This window comes from Zychaea mexicana (assembly GCF_025766255.1).
Source record: "Zychaea mexicana strain RSA 1403 chromosome Unknown BDB00scaffold_15, whole genome shotgun sequence".
Taxonomy (NCBI): domain Eukaryota; kingdom Fungi; phylum Mucoromycota; class Mucoromycetes; order Mucorales; family Lichtheimiaceae; genus Zychaea; species Zychaea mexicana.
The window spans coordinates 527,997-551,824 of NW_026516678.1; the positions used below are offsets into that span (position 1 = coordinate 527,997).

Here is a 23,828-nt window from a genome sequence, read left to right on the forward strand (position 1 = left end):
TCTATGCTCTTACGCAAAAGTGCGGATGCGGCCTTTTAACAGCGAACTCGCAAAAGACAGCCAAATTGTACTACTGTATTGTTCTATGAAATATATCCGGTGACTGTATAGATCATATGTCTTCTAGATTAAAAAGTCAGTGCAGAAACAATGCAACGGTGTATTGAACAGCACCAGTGACCACCAATAGGAAAATGCACTGTATGTCGTTCTGAGGGTAGTCTTGTTGGACTATCACTACTAGAACGCTCTAATGCATACATTTATACTGTACTTGATGATATTACAAATCACAATTAACATCATACAGTGTTATTATCATCAAAAAAGGTTGTATATGTAAAGTGAATGTGCCCTATCTGGCGAAAACTTCACTCAAGTTAATAGTTACGAATTCATTCTCACCAACAGAATTGAAGGAGATTTTGTATGTTATGGCCGAACACATTATGTACAACATGACTACTATGCCAGTCAGTCTATGTGAGTTATGTTGCGTAACTACATGATGCTACAGTGAACCTCGCTGATGTTGACCCATAGGGCGCATATATCTGAAGCGATCAACACTATTGAGGGTTGACCCATTGCGAAGATCTGGATAATTTTGTGTAAAAGATGCTTCTTGTTAATGCTGTCGAGAGTTAACGCTAACGAGGTTGACCTTGACGGTGATCGACCTGTGTATATCAGTACGACCCTAAGTCTTTATGTGAATCCAATCGTGCTGATGGCCAGCATATGGTGCTAACTGCGTCTGTGCGTCTTACATAGCAAGGAAGCAAGCCGTAAATCTTGTGTCCCTGCTGGTATTTTCTATGGGCAGTTATCATGGACATGTTCTCTTTCAGCCGCAACTTTTGAAATCCAAATCAATGATAGGATTACATCCAGGTGAAATCAATATTTTCGCTGTTATGATATAAATACAAGAGCGGCGCTGAATCGTCTTTTGATTCGAACAGACCCATTGCTTTTTAAAAGTAGAAGATTGACCGAACCAAATCTTGAAAGCTGCTAAATAATAGGCTAAGAAGCCATGCGAAAACGTGGAGATAAACTTTAACAATGATTTATCGGAGGAAATGCTATTGTGCAAAGAAAAGATTGTGAAGATCGATACAAGGAATATGCAAATGACATTGAAAAAACAGACACAAATAAAAGTACATTGAAAGGATGAAGAGAAGGAGAGGAAAGTAGAGAAAAATAAGTTGATGGTGTGGAATGGAAGCGGCTGTCGTCTCTACAAAAAGAAGAGTGATGAATAGATGTGTGGTTAGTATAAGCTGGTGCCTTCTTAATATGGCTTTGGTTAGCCCGTATTTGCCAGCATGGCAGCCCAAGATTCAATCCAGCAGTGTACATACATCAGATATATATCGGCAAGGCGATGCGGCAACATCTTGTTCAGGAACAGTCGTTTGAATAGCCATGGCTGGCGTACCAAGCACGTTGACGGCGTGTGCTTCCTTGGCGAACACTAAATAGTTAGAACAAACAAAAAGGCCTATGTGTGAGTGTGTGAGTGTGCATGGTTGAGAGTAAGATACTATTTCAGCAGTCCTCGTTGCCACAAAAGACAAAACACGTCGAAGGGTACACGTCGAAGGATGGGAAGCCTAAGTTGGAGGTGGAGACAAGAAGGATCGACTCTATAAGATGAGTAGAAAGTGAGATAACAAATCCGTTGGGTAAAAGAAGATAATTTATACTTACAGGAAGGCGTGTCCAGCAGCCATGTTTAGCGACGGTCGCTCCCGGCCGTGCATCGAGACAGCTTCGAACGAAGTTCCATAATGATGCACGCCTAGCCCATAGCAGAGCATTCCTACCCAAGACTGCCTTAGTCTTATGCCGGCAGGTCCGTCTCTCTCAAGGTTCCCTGTGGGGCCACCTCTTTACGGGCTAAGATACTGATACCGAGGCCAGCCCGTAGCAGAGATCTTCCTACTTCTCACTACAATCACATTGCAGCGATGCCGGTAGGAATGTCTCCCTCCATGGTTCATCCAAAAGCAGTCAACAACCGCACGGTTGACGTCGACCACAAATGGAGCACCAATACGGGCCACACCATTGTAAAGCCGTACCGTCGCAGGGTGGGAAGCCAAAGTTGGAGGTGGAGACAAGAAGGATCGACTCTATAAGATGAGTAGAAAGTGAGATAACAGATCTATTGGGTGAATCAAGATAATTTATACTTACAGGAAGGCGTGTCCAGCAGCCATGTTTAGCGACGGTCGGTTTCGGCCGTGCATCAAGACAGCTTCGAACGAAGTTCCATAATGATGCACGCCTAGCCCATAGCAGAGCATTCCTACCCAAGACTGCCTTAGTCTTATGCCGGCAGGTCCGTCTCTCTCAAGGTTCCCTGTGGGGCCACCTCTTTATGGGCTAAGATATTGTTACCAGGAAGCCCGTAGCAGAGATCTTCCTACTTCTCACTACAATCACATTGCAGCGATGCCGGTAGGAATGTCTCCCTCCATGGTTCATCCAAAAGCAGTCAACAACCGCACGGTTGACGTTGACCACAAATGGAGCACCAATACGGGCTATACCATTGTAAAGCCGTACCGTCGCAGCATAGTCTATATCAAAAAACAGCGTCATCCAGACAAAATGTTAAGAATGATTGCACCCTACAGAGAGATTCAACGTTTCTTAAAGAGAGGTCCGTAAAGTACAATACTTACACTGTAGAAAACGTGACTTTGCACGTTGATCTTGCCATACATTAGAGCCCTCTAAGAAAAGAAAATAGATTGAGAGCGGGTATTAAGCTTTAAAAGAATAAAAGCGGGACGATGAAGAGGGGGAGGGTAACTGGCATTCCGCGTTACGAATTGAATTTACCTTGCCATGTGGATTATGTGGGTTGGGTGAAGAGATCCTGGTCTGGCACCGCGTACCATACTGGCAGTGAAGCGCTATCTTAAATGGGACTTGTTTTATATGAGGCGCCTAAATAGGGCTTTTTGGTTACACAAAACAGAAAAAAATACGTACTCGAGCTGGTATGCTACGCCGATGGGTCTCGCTCTTTCTTTACAGTATCGTACGCGCACGGCATGGATCGCCTAGCTCATCATATACAGCTGACTGACTCCTCCAAACGACACTTTCTTCAACGAATCTCACAAAAAAAAAGAAGCATGGCAGAAGCGAGAATCGAGCTTTGCTGATACGGAAGCAGCTTCCAAAACCACAAAGACGAAAGCTTTTGCGCATGCTCAGAAATCTCATTCCAAAATTATGCAGACATTAGCTACTCCGACACCTTATTCTAACTGTTTTAGCTGGCTGGGTGCAAAGGTAACGACGAGGCGTACGATGACGCGGAATAAGAGAGCATATAAACAAAGAAAAAGTCATAAAGAAAAGACTCACGAGAAGATGGTTACAGGCATTGCGTACTGGACATCGTGAACTACAGCTGGTGTCAAATGGTTGGGTGGACTGTAAGAGAAAGAAAGGCTGTGCGCAGTGGTCGGAGGGCTGTTAGCATGATTGACAATTTGATGGTGTCAGAAGCTGATTTGCTCTAGCCTTGACGCTGCCATAGTCTATTGGAAAGGATGAGCATATCTTCGACTATACAACTTCCACCAGCTGTAGCGCTATGCCTACCCACCACAGCCATTTGGACTGCAGCACCGGATCAAGACACTGCCTCGCTTCTCCGCTCCCCCACTCTCAACACCATGGTTGCAAACGGTGTTTATGTCTTTGAAAACGCTCTGGGCTACCTTCGGCCACGTATGCCAACAGATGGCAACATTCCCCGAGCCCTTCGCCGCTTCATCACCGCCGTTATGGATGGAACCATCCAGTTGAAACCGTTCTTTGCTCGTCTCTGTCTGTCTGGCGATCGTGCCCTCGGTGGTCACGACAACACTTTCGGCACCATGGATGGCTTCCCTTTGTGGCAAGCGCTCAGCTCCATCCTCGACCAAGTTACCAACACTTGGTGCTATCGAGAACGCTGCCAGCATTCAACCACTCTTCTGATCAACAACACCAGCAACAACCTATCACCCAGTCAATGGGCTACCTTTTGGGCCACCACCATGTTCCATCCGGTGCGCAACAGGTTCCGCACCCTGCACCGCACCTTACCGACGGCCCAACGCCTGCACTATCGCGTCCCCGGTTTTATACCTTCTTCCATTTGTCTGCTCTGCAACTCTGAGCTCGACACAATCCCGCATTTTCTCATCACCTGTCCACCGCGCTGGCGGGTATGGACACAAGTTTGGAGTGTTGTCGTTTACGCCGAACCAACAGTTCTGGGCCTTTCACAGTTCATCACAGAGCTCAATTGGTCCCTTGCTCCTCCATCCACACTCCCCCACTACATCTCCGCCGTCCAGAGTACGCTTCTTGCTCTTTGGCGCGCATACTGGCGGCTGGTTTTCGACCGCATCCCCTTTGACCCGACCATCGTTGTCCAATCTGTCCTCCACCTCTACCACCAACTACATCCTCAGATTTCTGTGGATGAATAATGTCTTATATATCTTAATCTGTACCTTTTTTCACTATTCTTTCGCACGCCACTTCCCTGAACGTGTGACCAACCATTAAAATTTCAGCCTCTACCCGGCTCATACAAAAGAAAAAGAATGAGCATATCCATATCAAAGCGTCTTCTGCAGGTGTGCAGTTAATGACTTCCTCACAGTGCTTGGAACATACAGCTGGGTGCTACCTGTGCTTTTGATGTGTTCGCCAATAAGCCATAGTACTTACCAGAGCAGAAGGTATTTTGTATCATGACGCGATCAGTTACGTAGTTGATTTGTACTATGGAACGTTTACAAAAGACGACCTGCTTTCGTAGCCAGGCTTACAGAAATATGAATATTCTATTAACCTTAATGGGTCGTTTATGAACCAGGACTACTTTCTGGTTGCAACTCTTTATACAGTACCTCACCTGGATGACGTGGTGAAACGCCTCGTTTATTTTATGGATGTGATCCCAGGTTGACTTTTCCAGGGCAGCCCTTGGGCAAAGAATGAGACGAGAGCCGAGCCTTAGATCATCATTAAAATATGTTTTTTTATGAAAGGATGGCGTATACTTTTTTTCTTTTACGCTAAGATGTTGCTATTATGCTAATGATACCATAGACCTAAATCGCAAGTTTTAAATTTCGAAAACTTACTATATGCACCAAACACTGTTATGAGATAATGCTGCTAATTTTCCGATATATGTATAGTAGCGTTTATCGATGAATATGCTTATAAAAAATATCATGCTATTTCCTTTATCATTTTGTCGGGTTGCTTAAAATTGACTTACCAAGCATTCATTTCGACAGACAGATATTCAATAACTTCCTTACTGGTGAGCTTCGTATTGGCTAATTGAATATGTAGTTTCCGAGAATTCTGTGAGTTTAGATGAAACAGTGTAGCAATGGTTGCGGCCCTTTATCCGATAATTCTTAAGTTAACATTTAAGAAATCGTTGCTTCTCGTATAATTTCGTCATGCAAGAAGCATTGATGATTGAGGTTGACTTATTAAGCGGAAAAAGTCTTGGAATTGTAACGAACTATCGAAGAAGTCTTTCCAGTCCCATGTAGCTTTTTTCTACGAAATAGCTAATCGATTGTTAAATAACAACTATATGAGTGATTCCAAGATTATAATCAACTTTTCTCGGTCGTGTTCTCCTGAAAAGTAAGAGCCAAAAAATCAACTGGTATAGCTCGAGTCACCTTGTGCCACAAAAGGTCAACCTTTTCCGCTGAGGACAGCCAGTTGCCATCTCCGTAAGTATATTTATACGTTCAGTGCAGCAGGCAACAAAAGGTTTATCCATAGAAGATTTTCTGTGCAGTACTGAAAAGAGCGAAGAAGGTAAAAGAAATACATATAAAGTAGTACTCTCGTTGTCTCTTCCGCGAAACCAAACACATCAATAGAAGAGAGGAGAGGAGAAGCTAATATTTTACAGACTAGAACTGCAGCTACTCTTCTTTTATGATATTTATTTATAATCCTAAGGGTTAAAAGCAAAATAAAATCCATCAGTACACGACAGGATCCGTGCGTCTGACAACGCGCATGACAGGTTTGTAAGGCAACGTGACGACACCTCCTTCGTCAAACGTGTCCAAATCCGGATATACAGGTACACCATCTTCGTTGGCAACTGGTTCAATGACACACTTGGAAAATAGTCGTACATATACATTGAATATTTCTAGCTCGGCCTTAAAATTATTTCAAAGAGGGTTAGTATTCCTTTCCATATGCGCTCTTTCGAAAATGCCCACTAAAACCTATCCGGGAATACTATACCAGAAAAGCGCCAGGACAGGTTCTCCTAAAGCAGATATACAGTGATGAAACAGAAGAAGCAAGTGGTAAGTCAGTAAGCAGTTCTCATGAGCATCATCAAACTACTACAAAGGCAATAGCAACAGCATTACCTTCCCCAACCAAAGTTAAAATGGTCGCGTCCTTCCACTTGTGAATTTGCTGAAGAATGCATGGGTTTGAGATCACGAAGGTACCGATCTGGCACGAACGCGTGTGCATCGCTGTAGAAAGACTCGTTTCTATGCATAGCCTGCATATTGCAAAATAGAGTCGCTCCTTTCGGAATGCGATATCCACCGCATATAACTAAAACCAATAAGACGGTTGGCTGACAAGAAGACAGCAGATACAACAGAATATAAATGAATTACGGAAGACTTACTCTCTTGATTGCTAACATGGGGCAGTCCAAGATGGGTTATTGAGCGATAGCGCATGCATTCCTTCTGAACAGATATGCAATACGGCACGCAATCTCGATCTTCAAAAGTAGGAAGCCTTCCGTAGGTACGAATGAATTGATCCAGCTCTTCGCGAATCGATTTTTGAACTTTAGGATAACGACACAGAATTGCCATTGACCATCCCAGCATCACGGCAGTCGTTTCTCCGCCAGCAAGTGCCATATCAGCTAAATGTAAAAATACGCGATAAGAAATTAAAAAATTCTTCGTCTTTGCTATTAATCTTCTTTATTTTTTTTCCAAATGATATGTAACTTACACAATGTCACCAAAAGATTTTCGTTGTCGTCACTAATTTCTTGCTGCTGAAGCAGTGATTTGGTAAAGCACTCCACGTCGTTTTCAATCACTTCCGCAACCAGCTGTTGGAGGGAAGTAGTGCGTCGCTCAACAAAACGCTGCATTCTTTTCCTTTTCTGAGACAGCACGTCCCAGATCGACAGGATAGGAAGGAAACCGCTCATTTCCTCTGCAGCTGATGCTAGATGAGATGCTTCGTGCATCCACTCAGTAATATTTTTAAAGAGTGGATCGTCCGTGCTCTCTGCTCTTTTTCCAAAACATGTAGTGGCAATCACATTGACCGCAGTAAATAGCAAGAATGGCATGACATCCACAGAACCGTCTCGATCCGTAGCAGCCAAAAGGTTCTCAATCAGCATGTCGGCTTCAGGGATATGCAATTTATCGAACGCGGGCCGGTTTTTGGGTGAGAGGATCTGGAATACTAAAAGTGTTTGCTGTAGCCTTCTTTCTCTCTGGTTTGCATTTCGTTAAAGAACAAGTATGGAATAAAAAAGGATCTAGAGTGATAACATACCAGCCGCCCGAGTTTTTTTCCATAACAATGACGGGTTAGCACCTGCAATTCCTTTGCCACCCATAGCATAATGGTCGGAAAAGAATGGTGTCTGTGGTCTTTCAGAGGTAAACCTTCCGTTGACATTGAATATTTCATGAGCGAGAAAAGGGTCGCTCACAACTACCCATTGCCTTACTCCCATCTTAACAGAGATAATCGGACCTATCATCAAGAAAGAGAAAAGATTTATTTTTTGAGGATAAGTCAAAGTGTATGATAGTAAATTGTATACTTTTCTTGATTTACAAACCTAGTTCCTTGTTCCAGTTAGTCAACTGCGTAATAGGTTTTTTCCCAAGTGCAAACATGTGGCCTATAAAGCAATTCTGATAAGCTTCCATGTAAAGGCATAGCTCAAAGTCGTACTAGTGTTTTAAATTAATAGGCTTAAAAGTAAATAGTGAGAAAAGCTACCAAAGTAAGGAAGTGAGCTACAGGGTGTTGGTATTTCAATCGCATCGGTTTCATAGTTTTTGCTGTCCTTCGAGGATCGAAGTAATAACCAAGCACAGGCAGCAAGCCCTAGCACCGCAGCGGCTGTGGTGGAGTTTTCAGAAGCATGTTTGGAGACTACTTTATAAAAGTTGGTACCGTGTTGTAAATCCATTTGGGGGGGGGGAAGTAGGTATGTAACGATGAACAAAGAGGAGACAAGCTGCCCAGAAAGTGTCTCGATTTATACTTTTAATCTTCTGTGCTGTACTTCTCTTTTGTTTATGATACTAACAGCGGTCACCCTATAGATGACGTACGTGATTCCTTTTTGTGGTGATGTGAGCTAACCCAATCAGTACCATTAGGGAATTAATAGGGGCACGACAAGTTCTAATAATATATAATAAATAGAATATGTTACACAGAGCAGCATAGCTGACGCTCTTGTGTTAATTATAGCAGATGGGTGGTGTCGTGCCCGTAAGAAGCACAGCGCGTATGTTTTATGCAAGAAGTCAATCGGATGACGTTTGTAGGCGGGACGCGTCGTGCCGGTAAGAAGCATTGATTTCTTGTGCTTATTTAAAGAATTCTGTATTAAACTTACTTGATATAGGATATTCCATACTCTTTCTACATAGAATATGTAAAAGTTTCATAGATGTTTGCCCAGCAAACGTTTATGGTATATAAATATGTACGTCACGAAGTATGATATCAAGCTGACAGCTGCATTCCGTATTATTAAAACAATTGAGAGACAAAGGAATCTATGTAGAGGATGGAAAACAAGAAAAGGAAGAAACTATGATGGTTTAAAATGTATCATAAGAAAGAGAAATACAAAGAGAGAAACCTTTCTATGTAGCGCTGTGAATGTGTAAAATATCAAGTATAGTAGAGGCGCTTCTAAATAAGTGTCAAGGTCTTGAGCAAAGCATGTTAGAGTAAAAACATTAGTGTATTTTGTTTTACTGGGCCTTTAGCTTACCGATTAAGTTTGCGTAAAGTCTATAATCTGTTCTGCTGGGTCTTGTTCTGGCGTCTTTTTAATCGCCAAGTAGCGTCACACGTATTTTCGCAAATCTTTGGCCTCTCCCATAGATCTACAAGCCTCTTGCACATAATGTTCAATTCAACAGTCGTTGACCTTTTCATTAGTACAGTAGACCAATGGATATTTTGAACTAGCTGCATGATGATCGGCATGGGTCTACATTTTTCCTTGTGCCTTCGAACGGTAAGTATAGAAGTGGAGGGAGGGACGAGCTTTCTTCTTCTGCTGGGTAAACGGCGACTGGAACGCGATACGTATCGGCTGCAATTTGGGCACAAGCCGGGGCACAAAACCAAAACTGCGAAGGGCAAAAGTGTTTTGAGCCTTCGTGTCCTTTTGCTTTGTAAAATAAGTTAGTACAGTACTGAACACCATGATCGAGGATACTCAAATATAGAATGATACCTTTTTCTTCCTGCTTTTTTCCAGATAGTCGTCTTCCAAATCTCTTTTTCCAGGTAGGATAAACTCCATACCATCGGGTTCGCTTGAAGTTGACAATGTCACTTCTCGGTCTACAAACAATTTTTTCTTGGCCATTTTATCCTCCTTATCCAAAGTTTCAAACTTCGATGGTAATCTTTTCCTTTCGTTTCTTTTGGGGCGCCCTTTTGTTTTTACGTTCTCTGGAAGAAGCAGGTCATCAAGCTTGGTTGGAGAATATGTTTCTATAACACTGCTCATCTCTGCAAGGAGGTCGAACTTTTGTTGATCAGATTATAGTGAATCTACTGCTTGCTGTAATCTTTTTACAATGTCGTTATTTGCGATCTTTGTACTTCGTCATCGCTACTACGAAACTCGAGGAGATCTATGATATAGAATAAACAAAAGCGTCAGTACTATGTATTGGGGCTCAACATAATATGATGAATGTTGAAAATCTAATATACTGTACCTGTGTCATATTTTTAAGTGCCAGCGTTCAGATATATGATTCAGGCTCACATATAATCCCGCATGCACGATGTGATGTTGACAAGGTAAGCCATAGTTAATCATAACTCGCACATACAGCCCGTATGACTTTGCGTTTCTTTCCGGCAGTCTCCCATGCTTTTTGCAGCTCATTTCTTATCTTGCTTAATGCAAAAAAAGACACTTTGTCAAACAATTCTTGCATCGCTTGCATTTCCAGTCGGTCATATATTGGCTTGTTACTAATACTGTGCAGGAACTCTTTTTCTTCTTCTTGCATCTATTTACCGGTTCAGTATATGAGACACTGTTTCAAAACACAATAGTTACATATTCTTTGGAGGTTACCGATTTTTCCATGACAGCGCTTATAGCTTTGAAAGTACGGAACAAGCTACCAGTGGTTTGCATGGTGTACTTGAGTTGCCAATGAATGCCTTCAACGCGCGATGTTGAGCGAAGCCCAAGGCTCAGAAGGTTACCGACGTAGTGGCCGCCCCACTTTACCTTGAAAGTAAGATATCTTACCGGTAGTCAGTAATAAAATATTGCTAACCAAACCTCTACCATTACCTGTCTAACTTGAGCTCTTTTTTTTGCAGCAAGGCTAGCAACATATTCGGCTTCTTTTAAATTACATTTGCTTAGTCGATTTGTTGTCTTCTTCTTTCTTTTCTTCTTTTTCATCTTTTGGCTCTAAGGATTATTATGCTTAATATTCACAAGCACTTTCTTTTCCAGTTTGAGGTTAAATCATAATAGATATGCTTTTTATCATAGATAATTATATAAAATGATAGCAATGAAACTTACTTTCTTCACTATTTGTTCTTGCAAATGCCAACGCTGCCTTTTCCGCCAACAAATAGTAAGATTCTACAGCTTCGTCGAAACTTTCTTGGTCTCTATTGGATACTAATGTATCAATGCATCGTCGTACTTCGTCTATCTCCGGGCTTTTGGCAGGGAAACTACCACCCAGGTTGGTTCTGAGGTGCGGGGTTACATGCCATCCGCATAAAACATGTTGCGATTCTGGGAACGACTGCTCGATTGCTCCAAGTAACGACCTTTCTTCGTCTGTTATAAATATACCGACGATGGTTTGCTTCAAAGTGTCGACTACCCATTCATACGAAGCTGCTTTTTTCATTGGTAACAAAAATGGATGCGACCAAGACATTGCGCAGATCTTTAGTACCGAGGTTGCTGACAGCCACAACATTGATCAACGGCATTTTCGTGGTATTCGTTTGATAAGTAGCATCCAACGCTATTATTTCAGTGAATCTTCGAGCTTTCTCGAGGGCAACAGGATGAGTAGCAAAATGGCGTCAAGAGATTTAGAGCTGCTGTCGACTCGACAACGAATGATGTAATCTCGTGCGACTAAGTTCTCGAATATGCGACTAAATTTGCCATGACGATCTTCGTCGAAAACCTGCTGTCGAAAGTTGTAAAGATCACGCAAATTCATAATGATGCCGTCGTCGGTATTCTTCAATTGCTTCCATATTTGCAATGGCTTACTGCCACTATCTGTCATCGAAAGTATTTGCATCGACATTTCTTCGTCTGGCTTGCGGTTCACGGCGTAGTAATCGTCATTTTTGTCAAGTGGGTGATTATGTTTGTTGAGCTTACGAATTTCACGAGCCATTTGCCGCCATCGTTTACAGCAGCTCTCATAATCCAGGTACATCCACTCTTGATAGTCGACCTTTGCCGTTGGCGCGTCTCTCCTTCGTAACGGAGTGAGAGTTTTTGTAATATTACCCGCCATGTGCGCAATGGAATGTTGCAGCTCTCTTGTTGCTGTGTATTGTAGATATTTTACATTCATTCTGATAGCCAATGCATTAGCAGCGATCTTTATCGATTGTTTTGACACGAATTGGCGTCCAAGAAGCTCTTGCATATAGTCGTGATCCATTGTCGATACTGGAATAGTACTTTGTGATTTATAAGTTACATAGGATTAAGAAATCAAAAGCTCATACATCCTTGTTGCAGAACGTCTGTAAAAGTGTCGGCCCAGGTAATACTTACAATCGCGAGTGTGAGTGAGTGGATGACAATGTTAACAATAACAAACAACAGGAGATAGGACTCGAATATGTCAAAGATAAAGCGATGAAGGATCATTTTCAGGATCCCGTCTGTATATAGTACATCTGAATAACTATCGGGTTATATGTCTGCCCTACTTGATTTATATTCATACTTCTATATCTAGTGTCGTTATTATATTATTCATCGTCCCGACCACTGGTAGTTCTAACAGCCGCACCGTAGGTTGGATATTGTCTTAACGGTTCACGCCGTTACGATGTCTATGCTCAGAATTTATATAGGTATTCACCAATATCCTACTTAGTATGTTGAATGTACGAAAGGCTATAAAGCTTTCTTCGCCTGGTTCGTTTGGTTCCTTTCATCCAAGTAGCTTTTTAGACGGCTGGTGTTGTTTCAGCACCGGTGGCTAAATGCTCCCCAACCTCTGCAAATCGCGATCCTGATAAATCGGTCAATCGTCAAGTTCATAAGCACGACATTTATTCATATATTTGGTGTTAAGGAAGTGGCAAGAGTGCTTTAAAAAATAAATCAAGGCAAGTTTTTACTAATACGTCTTTCGAATGCCCTCCTTACGGGCACGACGCGTCCCACCTACATATGTCATCCAATTGACTTCTAACATAGAACATACGCTCTGTGCTTCTTACGGGCACGACACCACCCATCTGCTATAATTAACACAAGAGTGTCAGCTATGCTGCTCCGTGTAACATATTATATTTATTATTAGAACTTGTCGTGCCCCTATCAATTCCCGTACCATGATTGTACTTTTTACTTGCTACAGAAGACAATGATGGGTCACTGTGTTTCTTGAACGCATCATGGACCACGACATACATGTATGGTTGTACATATCAAGCACAAGATGCTAACCATCTTTGCTGTTAAGCGCGTAATAACAGAATGAGCCAGTGGGCGGCTTGAAAAAAAAAAGTGATACGATAGAAGTACGATGCTGATCTGAAACAATATAACTCCGAAAAGAGGATCATTTCTTTTGGAGATGACGAGGGATGAACGCTGCGCAAGCTTTACAAGGTTTCAGCTACTGCAATGCTGTACAACGTAGTACCGTATGTGTATTCACTTTACCATTAAAAGAACCATGCATGATGACGTACTTGTGGTGGTACATAATACACATTGCTGGGTTTGCTATAATCTGGGTTTTGCATTATTGTGTACGACAAATACCCCAAGATGTACCACGTAGTACTAAATCCTCAAGATACAAATTTTTATGCAACTGTTTTTGTATCGAGAGGTTCGTTGCTGCCGAACAGGGTAATTCTCTCTCTCTCTCTGTCTTTTCTTTGTAGACCAGACTAGAGCGAAAATGCTAAAGAGCGCTGCGTTCACAGTCATCAAATAGAACTACAAATATGTTAGGTCTAAGCCTTTATTATGATATACTTTTATCAGGCAATTGATAAGCGGCACTCATTCAAATTTGTTCCTGCTGCCAGTGATGGTAGAGCCATTTTTTGTTTCTGATAATAGCTTGATTAAGAATAAAAGCAGCCAAACTTTATGCTGTGTAAGAATATTAACACTTGGAAGAAGTAAACGAATAGCAGTACATTGACCTTCGCCAACATTGATGACACAATGGTTTACAAAGATCATCTGGACCGACGCATAGGTGGAAATTGTTCGGGTGATTACGATTATGATAAACACGTTGATAACGTATGGTCAATGCAGTTGCCTAAAAAGCTGCAATATCACAAAAGAGAATGGTCAATGACACAATTATTTCCCCAAAAGGTGCTGCTGTATTCCCACTCAGCACATCAGCACGATTATAAGCTATGTAAGCGTAAAAGTAGCAGACTATTAGACCGTTGGACATATTTTACGACGATGATCAAAGTAGTTTTTTTTTTCTCGAAAAGATACGAATGTTGACCGGAGTAGAAGCATGAATATATATGTGGCATACTAACTTTTGTTGACGACAAGCAACCTAAAAATGGCGTGGCGATGCTCGGGCTGTCAAAATTCTACAAGTGATCAGCAGGGGCTGCGCCTAGGTTTTTTTTCTCGTTTTCCTTTCTCCTCTTTGTTGAACTTGACGTGCTTGTTACACCCGTACCTTTTCCAAATCACAGTGTCGTCAATGGAAGCAAGAAAAAAAGTAAAAGTTCTCTTTGGTTTTCCTTTCAAACACTTGCTGTAGTTTTCACTGTACGTTGCATCTAGTATATTAATAATCATATGATCTTTTCATCGTTAGAAAATCGAAGAGTTGCGCAGCGAGTACGAGGCCTTGTGCAATGAGTTAGAGTAAGTAATCTATCAAGGACCCAGAACATAGAACGAAGCCAACATGAAATAACTGCTTATGTAATGAAGGATGGATGAAAAGGATGCTGCACGAGTGTTCCAGCGACGTATTCGTTTGCTGCACGAATTTAACGATCTCAAGGACACTGCCACCATGCTGATTGGAATCGTAAGCTCACAACCCCAGTTTGTCTCTTAGAACCATAGCACAATCAACAGAAAGAAAAGAAGTATGAATGGATTGATTCATTTGTTATTATTTTTTTATGGGCCATGTACAAATCATACAAATGCACTACGATTATTTCAAGTATGCGCAAAAGACTGGCAAGACACTACATCAAGTGTATGAAGATTTCAATGTGGACAGCCCTACAACAGAATAAAGAGAGATTGTTGCTTTTCATCCCCCTCCCCTCCTTTAAGCGTTCTTTTGAATACCATCCTTGAGAGAGCTCAGCAGCTTGTTTCCATCCTTGGCAAAGTTGCGAATACCTTCAGCCAACTTATCCACCGCCATGGCATCCTGATTAAACTCCCAACGGAACGCATTTTCATCTGTGAAAAATGTGACTTTCTCCTGCTTGTCATGCTGAACTGCCTGGTCAGTACCCAGTTTCTGCGCAAGCTTGCCATTGTCCTTGGCGAGTTCGGCCAACAATTTGGGTGAGATGGTCAAAAAGTCACAGCCAGCTAGTTCTTTGATCTCTTCGACCGAGCGGAAAGAGGCGCCCATCACAATAGTCTTGTACCCGTGTTGCTTGTAATAGTGGAAGATTTTGGTGACGGATTGAACACCCGGGTCGTTCGCTCCTTCATAGTCAGTGCCAGGCGCGTTCTTTTTGTACCAGTCCAAGATACGGCCGACAAAGGGTGAGATCAGAGTGACGCCAGCTTCGGCACATGCGACAGCTTGTGGGAAGCTGAACAACAGCGTCAAGTTGCAGTGGATTCCGTGTTCTGTTTCAAGAGTCTAAACATGAAGAGAACGCACACGACCATCAACATGTCTGGCTGGGTTTTTTTTTTTAGATGTGGTTATACGCTAACTTACATGAGCAGCCCGAATGCCTTCATACGTAGAAGCAATCTTGATCAAGATGCGCTTCTTATCGATACCAGCATCAGCGTACAATTGAATCAAACGCTTTGCTTTTTCGATAGTGGCCTCTGTTGAAAACGAGAGCCGTGCATCGACCTCAGTCCTAAATTTTACAATGAGTACAAACAAGTCTTTTTGTGAAGAGAGGGAGAAAAAGCTTACTGGCTGTCCCTCCTATTGATGTATTTTTTTTACTTACGAAACTCTTCCGGGTACAATCTTGAGAATCTCGATACCAAAGTTCACCAACAGCTTATCCATAGCCCAGCTTGCCTGATCGTCCAAAGAGCCGCCTTTGCTCTTACCAAACTGGATGGCATCTTGGATCAACTTTTGATACTGCGGCTTTTCAGTAGCTGCCAAAATGAGCGATGGGTTTGTGGTAGCATCCTGCGGCTTGTATTCAGCAATAGCTATTTGGTAAGAGATGTGTTAGCCTCCTCTTTCTTGGATCTTTGTCTTTTGCCCACGGCCTATACTACTCGTTCTTCTTTACGAGCCACACTCTGTATGACAACATACTTTCAAAGTCGCCAGTATCGGCAACGACAGTGGTGAATTTTTTCAATTGTTCAAGTACGGACATGATTGGGGTTGTTACAAAAAGAGTTGTGGAATTAGAGAAATAAAAAAAGCGCGCAGTATAATCAATGCATGGGGTTTATATATTTTTTCTTTTCGTGTGTGCTGAGTTTATTTTTTTTTTTGTGGATGCATAATATTGAGATCAAACCCCCAAAAACCTAAACAGAAAGCATGCGTTGGGTGCGGAAGGGGGAGGGTGTAGGAAAGATGTAATTATGATATGTATTTTACTATTTAGTACTAGCTACAAGTGATGCGTGTGTATGTGTTTGTGTGTTGTATGAGAATATTGTATGAGATGGCGCAAAGAGAGAGAGAGAGAGAGAGAGAGAGAGAGAGGGAGAGGAGTATAACAAATTACAGCAGAAAAGGAAATTCCACTATAATTTCATGCCCTCAGCAGTGAAATCCTGCTTCCAGATATACTCTGGCACAAACACCTCTGGACTGATTGAACAGTTGTGCTTGCACGTATATACATACAACGAGCCCCAATCCAACGAATCATCCGCAGTGTGGGAGATGCCCAAGTAGTTGAGCAATGTTGGCAAGATCTGGAACTCGAATGTCCGTGGTCCACCACATCGATCACACGCCGGCACCATCGATGGCTTTGAGCCCTGTTGCACCCACAACGGTTCTCGGTCGGGCATGTCATATTCCACACGTTCATAACGAACGACCTGGTCCGGATACAAGCCAAGCTTGAGCTGGAATTTGAGAAACGCTTGATCCACGTCCACCGCCGAGTTCTCATAGGCTTCGTCGCCTCGCAGTGCGAGTGCCGTTTCGTTGGATCTTTCGCCCGTTTCTTTCGACGTGTGCTCCTTTTGTGCCTCTTCCTCTTTTCCATCCTCGCCTTGTCCTTCGGGTTCACTGACAATCTCCATCTCAGTAAACAGACGAGCAGCACGTAGCTTTGTTTGTTCTTTTGCGTTGCTGTTGTTACAGTATTGCTTGTGTCCACAGCTGTTCCAATCGACTAATTGATGTTGGCGCGAGCAATAGTATGCTGCTTGACATTTGCCACATGCTTTGGTGCCTGCCATGCCACAGATAACACATTCTTTAGGTGGCGTGAAATGCTTTGGTGTAAAATCAATTGCGACGTCGTCTTGTTCTTCGTCCTCGTCTTCTGGTGGTGGATAGTAAGGGTTATCGCGAGGCAGCTGGCTTCGGTATACTTTGAAACTATAACAAATGGGGCGGGTTTTTTTTTAATTATACCATCCATACTTTTTATCGCGCCCACCCCCCCTTTTCTTTCTTTTTTCTCTCTCACCATTGTGTCCAATCTTGCTTGTGACAGCCGCCGTTCTTGCAGCAAAAGACATAGACAGCACGATGGAATGCTTCTACAGGCTCGTCTTCGGGTGTGTACAGCTAATAAATATTCGATATCAGACAAACACTTTTTGGACGTTTTACCCAAAGAAGAAGAAAAAAGAGTTATACCTGTAATAAAAGAATCAAGGGTTCACTACAATTACCACATGTGGCATTTTCAACGTCGAGAACATGCTCAGGATTCAACCATGCCTATATTGATACATGTACATGTGTATGTGAGCGTCTTTTTTTGCCAGAAAATTATACAAGTCGCGTGTGTTTTTTTTTTTTTTTTTGGCATACAGGCTTGCCACCCGATTTACTAGGAAAGGTGTCTGCTGTTAACGGTGTCTCGGGATCTTCACAATAACCGAGCTGAGAAACCCATTTGTCTGCAGCAACAGCTTCGCTTAATTCGCGTTGGTCGAGTTCAGAAACGTCGCTGTCGGTATCGCTCATTATCAATTAGATGCAATGTGTTTTTTTTTTTTTTCAATCGATCGAGGTATTTTTTTAAAGAGGCGCACACCACACACCAAAGCCACTTCCTATACGCCTCACCCCATAAATAGAAAATGGGGGATCGCTGTCTGAAACCTTTAATTTGGTGTTCTGCTTTGGGGAGAAATGCATTAACAAAAAACTAGGTCCTTGTATCCTTGGCACTTAAAAAAAAAAAAAGACGCGTCCGCCCTTTCTTTTTCTTTTTACTTACTCATCCGTTTGCCCCACATTGAAACATACACATACACATCCACCATTCCTTCTACAATGACACTAGAAACTATGGACATTGAATCGTTACCACCAGATGACCATAACGTGAAGCGATTCAAGTCTTTACAATACAGATACCTGACAGTGTACTTGGTTGTCATGGGTAACATTTACAATAACAATCGTGTTCATCTATTTTAAACACTTGCTAAAACAGTCGTCTTTACAATAGGTGCTGACTGGCTACAAGGTCCTTACTTGTACAAGTTATACCAATCCTACGGATTCGACCTTGTCCAGATCGCCTTTTTGTTTTTGACTGGCTTTGTCAGTGGCGCCATTGGCGGCACAGCTGCTGGCAGCATGGCTGATTCCTGGTAAGGGTGTCTTGATTCTATCACACACAACACAACACAATTATCTATGCCACTTTTTTTTATTTTTAATTCCTCGTGTAAGCTAAAATAACTAATCCTCTAAAATCCAGGGGACGACGACGAGGATGTTTTCTATTTTGTGCAACCTCATGTCTCTCATTGTTCCTTCGTGTTTTCAGCAGCAACTACCCACTGTTGTTCGTGTCACACGTTTTGTCAGGAATGGCAGCATCGATGCAGTACAGCGTGTTTGAGGCATGGTATGTGGCCGAACACACGACGCAGAATCTGCCTGGAGAATGGATGGCACGTACATTTGGCAAGGGCACATTCTTGAATGGTCTGGTTGCGATCGTTGCTGGTATCGTCGCCAATGCCGTCGTGGATCTCTGGGGGTATACCGCGCCTTTTGTCGTTTCCATGGCATTGGTCGTCCTGGCTGCTGGGACGATCAGCTCTACGTGGGCTGAAAACTATGGTGAATCGTCGTCTGGTCAGATCCAATTGATGCGAACGCTCAAGGAGGGTCTTCAGGCCTTATTGCGAGGTATAACACGACATTTACTTTTGCCAGCAAAGGAGGGGGAGGAATCCTTGTTTTAGATGCTAAACGTGGTGAATGTAGATTCAAACATCCTTGTGCTGGGTGCGGCACAGACTGTGTTTGAGTGTGCCATGTACATCTTTGTGCTTTTGTACACACCTGCAATCGAAAAAACAGCTGCAGTATATGGTATGTGGTTACACACACTTACGGTCATGCATGTGCATGTAAGAATGTTAATGGATTTGTGCCCATTTCTTAGTGGGCACAGACGAAAAGAGTCAGGAACTGCCACTGGGCTATCTGTTTTCGACCATGATGTTTGCTGTCATGATGGGATCGCTTACTTTCCAGACACTCGAGCGTCAATCGTCCAGCTCTTCCGCATGGCGTCTGGCGTCGTGGTGCACCAAGGATCGTCTGTTGGTTCTGGCTCTTGGTCTGGCTAGCACGTCATTTGGCGCTATGATGTATGACGAAGCAACTTCGGTAAGAAGAAGAAGAATATGCTTATATATATATATATATATGTATGCGCGATCTACAGCTAAATTGCGGGGGATATTATCAGTTGCCTATACTAGTTGTCGCCTACCACGTTTTTGAATTCTCAACCGGGCTTTATTACCCATCACTTTCTTCACTCAAAGCCGAAGCTATCCCTGAAGAGACGCGTGCAGCTGTCATGACGCTGTTGCGGATCCCAATGAATGTGGGCGTGGGAATCATCATGTGGCATGTAAGTAAGAGTGGTGTTAGCAGTTCTTACCAGGGAGAGAGAGATAGAGACAGGTCTAACTACCCTTGCCTTTTAATTTCAGGTGGATGACCTATCCACACCGATGCTATTCGCTATCTGTTCCTTGATGACCATGGTCGGTGCTGCATTGATGACGATCAAGTTTAGACCCAAAATTCCCCAACAACAGTAAACCTCAAACGAATAGTCTGTCCACCACCCCTCTTCCCTACATCATTTCAACCACTACTACCTCTTTCTTTTGTAAATAGATTGTCTTTTTCTGCTGTTACAAAAACCCTCCCTCCTTTTTTTTTCATATGCTTAATAATGAAAGCAGCGTGTTTCACATATGTTAAAAGCAGGGAACCTGCTGATAATGGGGCAACAGGAACGATGTACTTCAGGAACCCAAGAAAAAAATAATACCCTAAATTGGCGTTTTTATGCCTGCATATAACGCGGAATCTATTACAAGCTTTTTCATTTGTATGCATGCTTAATCGCTCTAGTCGTGTCTCCCCGTTTTTTCTGCACTTTCCTGTACATGCTTCTAACTGCCGGTGGGGGTTGTGGGCAGTGAGTGATGCCATGCGTGTGTATAGAGTAGTTGGCAAAAGACAGATAGTAGAGGATAAATGGAAAGAGAAGGGGCTTATTACCACACAATCTCCATGTGTGTCACGCTGTGGATTGCCCTCTTTTACTGATTATTTTCTGCCCTCTCTTTCTTTCACTTTTCTCTCTTTTTTAAAGTCACTTGTAGCACCACTCATTACTATTGCTACTGCTATTACCTCTCTCTACCTCTTTTTCTTTACCCTAGTCATATACTCGTGAATATATATACACCTTCACTTCACTTTGCCCGGCCATGTCCACTCTTGGCTGCGATTCAGTGGTAATGTATCTGAAGTTCTGTTTTTTTTTTTCCATCCATATCAACTACAATCCCCCACCAATAAACAATCATAGATAACACCCCCTTTCCCTAGCAGCATACTTACCACACTTTGTATATTTTTATATTACAGCAACAACAACAACAACAGCCAACACATATTCCACAAGCCGTTCTCAAAGTTCAGTTTAAACGATTGGTGTCGCAACACAATGCCAAAGGCGTCATTTTCACACGAGACTTGTTGACCCTTATTGACGAATACGAACAACAGCAGGACGTTACATTGTTGACCTTGGACCAAAAGACAGCTATACAACCGTACACGTCTGCGAATCCAGACTTGGAGATGAGCGCCGATGATATTCTTAATTTACTCAAATTGGTCTTTCCTACACCAACACCGTCAAAAAGTAGTAGTAGTAGCTTTTCAGTGACAACAACAACAGCAGTTCGGCCGAGAACGTCACCCCCATTATCGACGGGTCCTCGAAGACTTTCTTTAGATCCCATGCTGGTAGTAGAGGGCAAAGAAAAGAGTTGTGAGGTAAAGAAAAGACCACTCAAATCTATTGTTTATTATTTGAAACTTATCGGCATGATAGAAAGCTACAACAGAGCCAATAGACGAGGATGATACAGACGCAGTAGTGGCTGAACCTCTGGAGACAATGGCAACATTGACAGCATTAGCAGCAACAGTAACAACAACAATGGGAAGCAATATAACTCAACCCACAAAATTGTCGGATGTTGCTGTGGACGAAGAAGATGATGAAGAGGTAAGTTACTTGATATCACATGTCTTTTTTGTGGGAGGGAAGGGGGTAAGAGGGGTGTGAGCTAGAGGAGGGAGGAAAAACACTGGGATCATCTATAAAAACGATAGAGTGTTTAAACAACAACAACAACACATGTATAATGCTATAGCAGACATCCACTCCCAATGTGGCTCAATACTATCGCCGTTCGATCGAATTGACAAGAAGGTTGAAGCTGTCGGAACGTAGTCTGGCGTCAATGACACGTGACAATGAGGACCGCATTGTACAACTACAGAACCGGGTGGATGATATGAATCAAGAAGTCGTCAAGCAAAAGCGGGAAATTCTCGAGTATAAAAGTAAAGAAATGAACAGTCTTGAACAAATCACTGCAGTAGGTTTTTTCATGCTTTTTTTTTGTTTTTGTTTTTGGGAGTGTGTGGGTCGGGGGAAGGAAGGGAGAAGCAAAACCGACCATGGTTTTTTTTTTTTTTTTGCGTAAATTAGCTAGAAGCACATATTGCACACATTGAACGATCAGAGACGGATCAAAAACAAGTGTACCTGTCGATACGCAAACTATTCGATGAAAAGTGCGGTAAGTGTGCATTCCCATTGCATGTGCTGGTTGTCTCGAATGTTATATATCTCACACGCCAAGGGTTGTTTAGAGGAGACACAGGATCTACAAGAAATGTTACGGCACAAAGAGCTTGCGTTACAGAAAACCGAAGCGTTTCTGAGCACCATCCACCATGAGTTCCAACAGTTGAATGAAGAGCGAAACAAGTTGATGGCATTGCAGAATAACCTGGAACGTGAACTGGCCACCTCGCATTATACGCATATGCAGCTGGCGGAACAACGGTCGGAGAACGAACGGTTAAAGGAGATCATTGATGGTCTGAAATGTGATTTGGAAGCTCGAAGCGAGTTGTCGTCGTCCTCGTCCTCGTCCTTGGTTGTTGTACCTTCGGATTCGGAAACACACAGTCTCATTAATGTAAGCATCTTTTTTGCATACGTGCTCAAAGAATTATTTGTAATCTCAAGTCATGACGCCCATTTTTTTCTTTCGTATAGACATTGCGTGCAGAACTCGAAAACCATGCCGAATTTAAAGAGGACAACAGCAACACGAATAACAATACCCATGTGGATGATACTGAAGAACGCATAAAATCAGTTGAGAACGAAAAAGACTATTATAAATCCCAAGCAGATGCTGCTATGCAAGATCTAGATCGAGGTAATAATTTGTTGTTATGAATGTTAGGAAGGAAAAAAAAAAGACATTGATGGATCGTGTTCCTAGTGAAACGAGAATTCAAGAATGCATTGGACCAAGAAAAAGAACTATTGGTCAACCAGCTTGCACATATGGGGATGGAAATACCAGATCGACGCGACGACATTGATAATTTGCGAATTGTCAACCATGGCGATGTGGACGTCAACAACACGGTCGAACCATTTGCTATCCAAGTCATTACCAATGCTGCAAAACAACGACAACAACAACTACCACGACGATCATTTACAGATACCACGATTGATATGATGAATACCACCACGACGACGACACCAACAACAACAACAACGACGGATATCTGGGATCAGTCTCGGATTCGACAACGGAAACTGGATAAATGGAAGAAACGCGGTGGCGTACAAGATCTAAACGCGGTAAGGAGAAAGGGATGGGGGGGGGATGACAGGTCTTTGTAGCCAAATGAAATCTCTAAAACATTCATCCATGTAGTCAACAGCATACGCGGTAAATAACCATATAGCATCACTCGTCGGATCAGCAGAAGGCAGCAGCAGTAGCCATAGTAGTAGTAATAATAGCAGCAGGACCATGACGACGCGATCGAATGACCGAGCCGTCACCAACACAGCAACGTTCGCCATTTATACCCTCCTTGTCTATATCTTTGGAATCGTCACCTCGACGTTCTTATTGGATGGCCAGCCTGGTAGCTGGGAGCAGGCACTGGTTGCCGCCGCCACTCAGCAAGGAGGATCCCGAAGTAAGATCCTAGAGATCCTCATCTACTGGATTGAAAAGCTTCTTTTCGAAGGCGATGGTGTTCCTCTCTCATAATGTTTTGTTTTCTACTTAATCCTTTTACTAAGAAAAATAACACCGTGCATTTTTTTTTTCTTTCGATATTCTAGCATTCTTTCTTTCTCATTCTCCTCCACCTCTTTTTACTATTACTACTACTACTACTACTACTATTATCGTTATCCACTTTTATATACACACACATGCGCACTCACTCACTCACTCACTCACTCACCCAAACCACTCACGTATT

General features: G+C 42.6%; 10 protein-coding genes across 10 annotated transcripts; 4 read left to right on the forward strand and 6 right to left on the reverse strand.

Moving 5' to 3' along the window:
* Positions 1 to 900: 900 nt before the first annotated feature.
* BDB00DRAFT_810068 (uncharacterized protein) lies at positions 901 to 1,635 on the reverse strand (the record flags this gene model as incomplete). The annotated part of the gene is given in 5 exon segments (XM_053122528.1): positions 901 to 912; positions 1,171 to 1,246; positions 1,371 to 1,438; positions 1,455 to 1,483; positions 1,503 to 1,635. The coding sequence occupies 5 exon segments, from the start codon at positions 1,534 to 1,536 to the stop codon at positions 901 to 903; spliced, it is 219 nt and encodes a 72-aa protein (XP_052982614.1). The 5' UTR covers positions 1,537 to 1,635.
* A 2,513-nt stretch (positions 1,636 to 4,148) lies between these two features.
* Positions 4,149 to 4,463, forward strand: BDB00DRAFT_732649 (uncharacterized protein; the record flags this gene model as incomplete). The annotated part of the gene is made up of 1 exon (XM_053118341.1): positions 4,149 to 4,463. A coding segment is annotated over one exon (315 nt), but the record flags the coding sequence as incomplete, so codon positions are not given.
* Positions 4,464 to 5,917: 1,454 nt separating this feature from the next.
* BDB00DRAFT_810078 (cytochrome P450) lies at positions 5,918 to 8,337 on the reverse strand. The gene is made up of 8 exons (XM_053122529.1): positions 8,083 to 8,337; positions 7,919 to 7,981; positions 7,627 to 7,830; positions 7,066 to 7,533; positions 6,725 to 6,973; positions 6,453 to 6,648; positions 6,322 to 6,346; positions 5,918 to 6,233 (listed from the first exon to the last, which is right to left on the reverse strand). The coding sequence occupies exons 1-8, from the start codon at positions 8,273 to 8,275 to the stop codon at positions 6,048 to 6,050; spliced, it is 1,584 nt and encodes a 527-aa protein (XP_052982616.1). The 5' UTR covers positions 8,276 to 8,337; the 3' UTR covers positions 5,918 to 6,047.
* A 1,572-nt stretch (positions 8,338 to 9,909) lies between these two features.
* Positions 9,910 to 11,316, reverse strand: BDB00DRAFT_869647 (uncharacterized protein; the record flags this gene model as incomplete). The annotated part of the gene is made up of 3 exons (XM_053126625.1): positions 9,910 to 9,971; positions 10,892 to 11,158; positions 11,280 to 11,316. The coding sequence occupies 3 exons, from the start codon at positions 11,314 to 11,316 to the stop codon at positions 9,910 to 9,912; spliced, it is 366 nt and encodes a 121-aa protein (XP_052982617.1).
* A 38-nt stretch (positions 11,317 to 11,354) lies between these two features.
* Positions 11,355 to 12,011, reverse strand: BDB00DRAFT_869648 (uncharacterized protein; the record flags this gene model as incomplete). The annotated part of the gene is made up of 1 exon (XM_053126626.1): positions 11,355 to 12,011. One exon carries the CDS (start codon positions 12,009 to 12,011, stop codon positions 11,355 to 11,357), a length of 657 nt encoding a protein of 218 aa, XP_052982618.1.
* Positions 12,012 to 13,768: 1,757 nt separating this feature from the next.
* Positions 13,769 to 14,832, forward strand: BDB00DRAFT_869649 (uncharacterized protein; the record flags this gene model as incomplete). Its single annotated transcript, XM_053126627.1, has 4 exons — positions 13,769 to 13,849; positions 14,397 to 14,446; positions 14,516 to 14,615; positions 14,758 to 14,832. 4 exons carry the CDS (start codon positions 13,769 to 13,771, stop codon positions 14,830 to 14,832), a joined length of 306 nt encoding a protein of 101 aa, XP_052982619.1.
* Positions 14,833 to 14,867: 35 nt separating this feature from the next.
* BDB00DRAFT_758772 (transaldolase) lies at positions 14,868 to 16,134 on the reverse strand (the record flags this gene model as incomplete). The annotated part of the gene is made up of 4 exons (XM_053119086.1): positions 14,868 to 15,419; positions 15,501 to 15,651; positions 15,748 to 15,961; positions 16,071 to 16,134. The coding sequence occupies 4 exons, from the start codon at positions 16,132 to 16,134 to the stop codon at positions 14,868 to 14,870; spliced, it is 981 nt and encodes a 326-aa protein (XP_052982620.1).
* A 98-nt stretch (positions 16,135 to 16,232) lies between these two features.
* On the reverse strand, positions 16,233 to 17,985 carry BDB00DRAFT_937136 (programmed cell death protein 2). Its single transcript, XM_053129244.1, has 4 exons — positions 17,766 to 17,985; positions 17,589 to 17,672; positions 17,416 to 17,516; positions 16,233 to 17,324 (listed from the first exon to the last, which is right to left on the reverse strand). Exons 1-4 carry the CDS (start codon positions 17,919 to 17,921, stop codon positions 16,514 to 16,516), a joined length of 1,152 nt encoding a protein of 383 aa, XP_052982621.1. The 5' UTR covers positions 17,922 to 17,985; the 3' UTR covers positions 16,233 to 16,513.
* Positions 17,986 to 18,108: 123 nt separating this feature from the next.
* BDB00DRAFT_810124 (uncharacterized protein) lies at positions 18,109 to 20,304 on the forward strand. Its single transcript, XM_053122530.1, has 7 exons — positions 18,109 to 18,342; positions 18,412 to 18,556; positions 18,667 to 19,103; positions 19,182 to 19,289; positions 19,363 to 19,589; positions 19,672 to 19,839; positions 19,922 to 20,304. Exons 1-7 carry the CDS (start codon positions 18,234 to 18,236, stop codon positions 20,030 to 20,032), a joined length of 1,305 nt encoding a protein of 434 aa, XP_052982622.1. The 5' UTR covers positions 18,109 to 18,233; the 3' UTR covers positions 20,033 to 20,304.
* Positions 20,305 to 20,565: 261 nt separating this feature from the next.
* Positions 20,566 to 23,812, forward strand: BDB00DRAFT_810128 (uncharacterized protein). The gene is made up of 9 exons (XM_053122531.1): positions 20,566 to 20,740; positions 20,874 to 21,287; positions 21,346 to 21,522; positions 21,671 to 21,898; positions 22,012 to 22,102; positions 22,176 to 22,507; positions 22,588 to 22,753; positions 22,820 to 23,190; positions 23,267 to 23,812. Exons 1-9 carry the CDS (start codon positions 20,714 to 20,716, stop codon positions 23,609 to 23,611), a joined length of 2,151 nt encoding a protein of 716 aa, XP_052982623.1. The 5' UTR covers positions 20,566 to 20,713; the 3' UTR covers positions 23,612 to 23,812.
* Positions 23,813 to 23,828: the final 16 nt, after the last annotated feature.

Bases quoted from the DNA above. Each gene is read 5' to 3' on its own strand.
- BDB00DRAFT_810078 (XM_053122529.1), bottom strand. From the start codon at position 8,275: ATGGATTTACAACACGGTACCAACTTTTATAAAGTAGTCTCCAAACAT. The intron at 7,982-8,082 runs GTAGCTTTTCTC...ATTGCTTTATAG, and splicing joins TAGCTCACTTCCTTACTTTG to GCCACATGTTTGCACTTGGG. The intron at 6,347-6,452 runs GTAATGCTGTTG...TATCTGCTTTAG, and splicing joins TTTAACTTTGGTTGGGGAAG to GAGAACCTGTCCTGGCGCTT.
- BDB00DRAFT_810124 (XM_053122530.1), top strand. From the start codon at position 18,234: ATGACACTAGAAACTATGGACATTGAATCGTTACCACCAGATGACCAT. The intron at 19,104-19,181 runs GTATAACACGAC...TGGTGAATGTAG, and splicing joins TCTTCAGGCCTTATTGCGAG to ATTCAAACATCCTTGTGCTG. The intron at 19,840-19,921 runs GTAAGTAAGAGT...TTTTAATTTCAG, and splicing joins TGGGAATCATCATGTGGCAT to GTGGATGACCTATCCACACC.
- BDB00DRAFT_937136 (XM_053129244.1), bottom strand. From the start codon at position 17,921: ATGAGCGATACCGACAGCGACGTTTCTGAACTCGACCAACGCGAATTA. The intron at 17,517-17,588 runs GTATAACTCTTT...AATATTTATTAG, and splicing joins CCTTGATTCTTTTATTACAG to CTGTACACACCCGAAGACGA. The intron at 17,325-17,415 runs GTGAGAGAGAAA...CATTTGTTATAG, and splicing joins AAGCAAGATTGGACACAATG to TTTCAAAGTATACCGAAGCC.
- BDB00DRAFT_810128 (XM_053122531.1), top strand. From the start codon at position 20,714: ATGTCCACTCTTGGCTGCGATTCAGTG. The intron at 20,741-20,873 runs GTAATGTATCTG...TTTATATTACAG, and splicing joins CTCTTGGCTGCGATTCAGTG to CAACAACAACAACAACAGCC. The intron at 22,103-22,175 runs GTAAGTGTGCAT...AGGGTTGTTTAG, and splicing joins ACTATTCGATGAAAAGTGCG to AGGAGACACAGGATCTACAA.